This window comes from Strigops habroptila, chromosome 8, assembly GCF_004027225.2.
Source record: "Strigops habroptila isolate Jane chromosome 8, bStrHab1.2.pri, whole genome shotgun sequence".
Lineage (NCBI taxonomy): Eukaryota > Metazoa > Chordata > Aves > Psittaciformes > Psittacidae > Strigops > Strigops habroptila.
In genome coordinates, this window is record NC_044284.2 from 9,392,633 (window position 1) to 9,398,873 (window position 6,241).

Here is a 6,241-nt window from a genome sequence, read left to right on the forward strand (position 1 = left end):
TTCCTCAGCGCTCCCTCTCTCAGGACATGGTTTATACCTCGTAAGACTTCACGTCTTGGTCTGTCGGTTTTCTGGCCTGTCTTCACAGAAATAAAGCTCCAGCACCACACTGCTTTCTGGTCTCTGAAAGCTAATTTCTAAGCAAGCTGAAACACCCCTTTGAGAGCTGTGTTTTGTGCGGGGCTGCTGAGGCGCCCGGTCCTCGGTGCTCCACAGGGGTAACCGCGCTTTCTCATACTCTTTGCAACGCCGTCCGTCCGCCCGCAACTACTAAAGCACCCTCCGTGCCCGCCGGCACCGCTCCCTCCTCCCGCCGAGCCCGGCCCAGGCCCGCCCCGCCCCGCCTCCTGTCAGCGCCGGGCGGCTGCGGGGCAGCGGCTCCCCCTGGCGGGCGGCGGGGCTGAGGCGGCGCCGCGCTTCCTGGCGGCTGGGCTTCCGGTGCGGCGGAGGCGATGGCGGCGGGCGGCAGCGACCCGCGAGCGGCGGACGTGGAGGAGGACGCCTCGCAGCTCGTCTTCCCCAAAGGTGCGCGCCGCGGGGCGGCCGAGCAGGACCGGCGAGGGGCGGCGGGCGCCAGGGCGGGCGGTGGCCGCTGCTGGGCAGCGTGCGGAGCCCGCGCTTCGCCTCTCTGAGGGGAGGAGCGCTCCCCTCCCCTCTGCGCCGGCCTTAGAGCAGCGTCCAGCGCCTAAAGGGGCTACAAGAAACCTGGAGAGGGGCTTTGGACAGGGCATGTACTGACAGGACAAGGGGGAATGGCTTTAAGCTAAAAGAGGGAAGATTTAGATGAGACATTAGGAAGAAGTTCCTCCCTGTGAGGGTGCTGAGGCGCTGGCACAGGGTGCCCAGAGAAGCTGTGGCTGCCCCATCCCTGGCAGTGTTCAAGGCCAGGTTGGACAGAGGGGCTTGGAGCAACCTGCTCTAGTGGAAGGTGTCCCTGCCCGTGGCAGGGGGTTGGAACTGAGTGAGCTTTAAGGTCCCCTCCAACCCAAAACATTCTAGGATTAAGAAGTACCCCATGATCTAAGATACAGCTGTTCTTATGTGGACTGCTGTGTGCACATACAGGAATTAAAAATAAAATAAAAAAAAAAAAATAGTGTCAGGCTGTAGCAAAAAGATTTTTGGGGCTTTTTATATAACCATTGCTTTTGTTGATGTTTCTTGACATCAAAATAGTGCATTTTGGGAAACCAGCTGTCCAGATCCTGAGTTTTAACTAGGGGCACTAATAGTCTGTGTATGCTTTTCAAAAAACTATGTAGTGTAAATTCCAGAGCTGTATTTACACCTCAGAGTGGTCTTGGAGGAGGAGGAGGAAAAAGAAAGTGGCATCGTGCTGTAATTTTTTAGTTATGAACAAAAGCATAGTCCTGAAACGCAGGTTTTCTGGATGTTTTACATTAAAATCTATAGCTTATCCATGTTCAGCCCAAGTTACTTTACCACTCCATGCAAAATAAAGTTGTCAGTCCCTTTCTAGCCCTGCCATGTATCTGGCTGCTTTTATAAAACAGTGCTGAAGGGCTCCCCGGGATGCAGCCTGTCATCCCGATGCTTTGAGCAGCTCATACTGCTGGTGTTGAAATTGTTATTGGAATAAGTACAGCAATAATGAACAAAACCAAAGAGAGTTGGCTAAAAAGAGGGGATAGAGGGAATCTATTAGGATTGGTTACAACTTTTTTTCTGATAATAAAATTTCAGCAGGTCAATTAACCTTTGATGTAAATTAAGCCTTTTTTATAAACATTCAGCAGCATCCACATTTACTTTAAGAATTCAGAGGCTTCTGTAGGCCACAGGCATCACTTCTGAATTTTTTGAGTCTTACAGTTATAAATATTTTTCTCTAAAACAAGTAATACATTGTTTAAGTTCTGCCAAAAGTAGGTGAAAAAAAAAACATTGCAAAAACGTGACAAATCAGAAGGTTAGGGCTGCAAATGTAAAATGTGTGGTCAAGAAGACAAACACATCGGATTGTCACTCAAAGTGGTGTCATTTTTACCATCATTTTCTGTATGAAATGCTGCCCAATCACTAGTGAAAGGACTCGCACAATTGCTGTGAAACACACTGTTCATTTCCTTATTGTCCAAAGCTAAACTTACACATAAAACCTCTGTAAATGCACTTTTTCACCCATGCTTTGCCCTTTTTTTCCTGCTGGTGTTCACTCATTTGAATGTAGAATTTGAAACTGCGGAAACTCTTCTAAATTCAGAAGTACATATGCTGCTTGAGCATCGTAAGCAACAGAATGAGAGTGCAGAAGACGAGCAGGAGCTTTCAGAGGTCTTCATGAAGACCTTGAACTACACAGCGCGCTTCAGCCGCTTCAAAAACCGGGAAACCATTGCCAGTGTCCGAAGGTGAGTGGAAAAGTCAGGGTGTAAGAGTATACTGGAGAATTTGCTGTATATTATTGATGCAGCTTTATGAAAGAACAGTTCAATGGTGTTTCCTGATTTGAGCTACAATTCTGAATCTTGTCTTTCTGAAGAGGGCAGAAATTTGATCATAGTTCTTCATGGAGGGCTGTACTTTGTTTAGGCCAAGCCTCCTGAACGGCTTTTGTTTCCAGTGTTTATATGACAGCTGGTTGCATTAAACAGGAGGATTTTCTGGGCTTTGTAGAGTGATACAGGAGAAGTGAACAGATGTGCCTGTTTTTTTTCTCTACGCAATTATATAATGAGTCTTTCCTCCTGAAAAAATCATTGGCTTCAGTGCCAAAAGCAGAATGAAAAAAATAGATCTATTTGGTTTAGTTTATGCCCTTTTATATTTCTTTCTTTCTTTTAATTTCACCAAGGTGTTGTCTTTCCTTACAGTTTGCTGCTCCAGAAAAAGCTCCATAAATTTGAATTGGCATGTTTGGCTAACTTGTGTCCAGAGACAGCTGAGGAGGCAAAAGCATTGATTCCTAGGTGAGCATTTATGTGTCATAAAAAGACTGATTTGTACTTTTTCCATGATCTAAAGCCAGCTATGGGCAGATGCCCTCTCTTCAGTCCAGCTCTGTTGGAGCAAACATTTCTGGTCTTGGTCTTTCTTCACTTACCCATTGATATGACAGTGAAGCACTGTTTGTAAGTGTCCCTAGTGCACCTCAGACAATATTTACTGGATTAAGTGTAAAGAGCTTAAATTGGGGGTCTTAGCCGACCCATTTGTGGTTGTGTTTGTTGATTGTTTTGTTTTGTGTTTTGGTTTTTTTATTTCCATTGGAGCAAATGACAGTGCTCCTATGAACTTTGTGGATAATGTACAAGCAGTAACTTCTTCCTATTTTGATTTGTTGCTTCATGGCCTGAGATAGAGGAGGGAACAGAACATTCATCTGAATTGCAGTTTCTTCCTTGTATGCTAAAGATTTCATAGCGAGACTGGACTGGCTTATGAGCATGTGGCTACATGGGCTTCATTTAGAGTCTGTTTAAACCTGCACCTTGCCTTTTTGATAAAACGTTTTGAAATTACTCAGCAGAAGGTTCTGGGCAGGATGGAGTTCTGTCACTTAGAGAGGAGGCATTGCATAGGGGTTAGCGTGGTATTTGTACAGTAACGTTGTAGGTGGTTCCTGGTGGTAGCATACATGTGGATGATGATGGTGTTGAGACTGATGGGAGAGAATGGAATTAATCTAGGGGACGAGATTACTTCTAAAAGCTTTAATGTATCCTCACTGTTCTTATCTTGCAGCCTGGAGGGCCGGTTTGAAGATGAGGAGTTACAGCAGATTCTTGATGACATTCAGACTAAACGCAGCTTCCAGTATTAAGGTTAACACTCAACTCTTTTATCTGAATAGAAAAACCTGGGAACTTGGACTGTGCCTTAGCCCTCTGGACCAGTCCAGCTCCAGGCTGAGTAAGGGAAGTTGTGGATACAGGGTATTCCAGTACTGTGTCATCCATAGGTGCATTCAGTCTGGAGATCGATGTCATCCTTTTGGTTTGTTTCACATGTGTGTTGGCAAGGGTGCCTGTATCGTGAAAGCCAAAGAACCTGAAAAGCCTTTTCCCAGTGGCTCAAGTATTTGTTTCTTCCAAATCCCTCTTCCTGATTTGGAAATTTTCAGTGTGTTTCTGTTTTTTTTAGCAGAAATGTAGATGTCAATGCTTTTTTTGGTGAACTTCTAAAGGAAACGGAGAAACTTGTCCTCGATCTCAGGAGGCTTGTTGATGGGTGGCATCAATTTCTGTGGTGTTTTCTTTTTTTATTGTTTGATCAGTGCAGTGGATTTTTACAGCTTCAATAATTTCCTGTTATTGTTTAGTGTAAATTAAAAGATATTTCTAATTAAGGCCATGTGGTTCATAAACACTGGGTGCATATTATGATTTTATTAATGAGGACCTTTTCATTAAACAGATCCTGTGATTATTAATCTGTGTTGGAGATCTGGGGACTCCAAGTGCGTAAGAGGCATTATTAACTGTGAACATAGTGAGAGAACATTTGGGCAGCATCTCCCTCTTTGCTTCCCTGTTCTCTATACACAAGGTATATTGTTTCAGAAAAGGTGAGGAAAACCAGTAATTTTGATGTTAGGAAAGCCAGGTATCCATCCTGGGAGGGCTGGGCTCCTTCAGTAGCTTGCTGATGGCCACAGTCCTAAGAATCAAACAGTGAATGACATGACACTGTGGAGTGATGGTTTCTGGTGGTGGAGCCTGTGGGAGTGGCACTTAGCTCAGAAGTGGGAGTTGGCAACCATCACAGACTGTTAGCTTTTAGTTGGGGTAAACTTCTTAGTCAGCCCTCTCAAATCTTTAATACTAATAATTGTACCACCACACCTGGAAGAAGGACAATTTTGCAGGAGAGCTGGGACAGAAAGGAAGACAGGTGTGTTAAGGCACTACTTATGATATTAAGCAAGAGTTTCCCTGTTATTGCAAAAGGGAGAGAAATAAGGTATTATTTCAGCTCTTGCTGGAAACTTTATGTTGCTGCTATGTTGGAAGGCCAAGCTAGTTCATTCATTTCATGACAGCTGGATGGGTTACTTCAGCTGAAGCACTTTACCTCAAAATAGCATTTATTTCTGTGCTTTAGTGACATTACATCTCCTGCAAGCCAATAAACCAGGCATGCTTTTCTAATTAACCACAGTAACTTTAAGTGGATCAGAATAATTATAACTAAAGAACAAAGATTTAATTAAATACAAAAGCAAGGTGGCATGGTGAATCTTTATTTTATGAACTTCAGTGGCCCCTTTTGATACACCTTCCAGTAGCTGCTCCCATTGTAACTCAGTTTGTCCTGTAAAATGTTTCTGTTCAAGAAGCCTTGAGACATTTTCATCTTTTAAATACACAGGCTATCTTAATGACAAGTCATTTTTATTCAGCACAACACGCCCCTACTAGTAGAACTAGTAGGAAGTTCCTCCCTGTGAGGGTGCTGAGGCACTGGCACAGGGTGCCCAGAGAAGCTGTGGCTGCCCCATCCCTGGCAGTGTTCAAGGCCAGGTTGGACAGAGGGGCTTGGAGCAACCTGCTCTAGTGGAAGGTGTCCCTGCCCGTGGCAGGGGGTTGGAACTGGATGAGCTTTAAGGTCCCTTCCAACACAAACCAGTCTGTGATTCTGTGATTCTGCACCTCTAGCTACAATTCTGGGTAAAGGGATGTAAGAGATGCAATTGGCAGGTATTACTACTCATTGGTACCTCTGTAAGCTAACACGAATCTCCCAAGGATGAGCATAACAGACTTAGTGATCCAAAAGTGAACTCAGGAGATTTGCACCATCCTCTTCAAGTAGGTAATTATGAGCCTTGAGATTAGTTGTTCTTGATCGTTGTGCTTTGAAACCCGGTAATCGGGAGGGGTTAGAAGAAGGTAATTCATCCAAGGGAGCTGCAGCTCTGCGTAGCGCCTGGTGAACCTGCGGACTACGAACATGAAGCAGTACCGGAACACAGACCTATGTGGTTAAACGCGCGACCCGATGCACTCTGGAGGCCGTTTGCCCGGCTGCCGGTGCTACCGCTTTTGGAGCGGCTGAAGCCCGCAGGCAGGCAGGCCGGGCGGCAGTGGCCCCGCTGCTCACCGCTGCGGGAGGACGCCTCCCGTGCGGCGGCGCCTCACGGCTTCAGCCTCGGCCACAGACCGCGGGAGCGCACCCCCAACCGGCGCCCCTGTGCGCATGCGCGCACCCTTTCGCGCCTCCACCTGCCGGGGGGGGGGGGGCGGTACAAGGGCCGGGCTTCCGGCGGCGGGAGGCGCGC

General features: G+C 46.3%; 1 protein-coding gene across 1 annotated transcript; it reads left to right on the top strand.

Moving 5' to 3' along the window:
• The first annotated feature begins 384 nt into the window (after nucleotides 1-384).
• POLR2D (RNA polymerase II subunit D) lies at nucleotides 385-4,393 on the top strand. The gene is made up of 4 exons (XM_030495922.1): nucleotides 385-525; nucleotides 2,192-2,372; nucleotides 2,835-2,930; nucleotides 3,706-4,393. Exons 1-4 carry the CDS (start codon nucleotides 453-455, stop codon nucleotides 3,782-3,784), a joined length of 429 nt encoding a protein of 142 aa, XP_030351782.1. The 5' UTR covers nucleotides 385-452; the 3' UTR covers nucleotides 3,785-4,393.
• The last annotated feature ends 1,848 nt before the right edge of the window (nucleotides 4,394-6,241 follow it).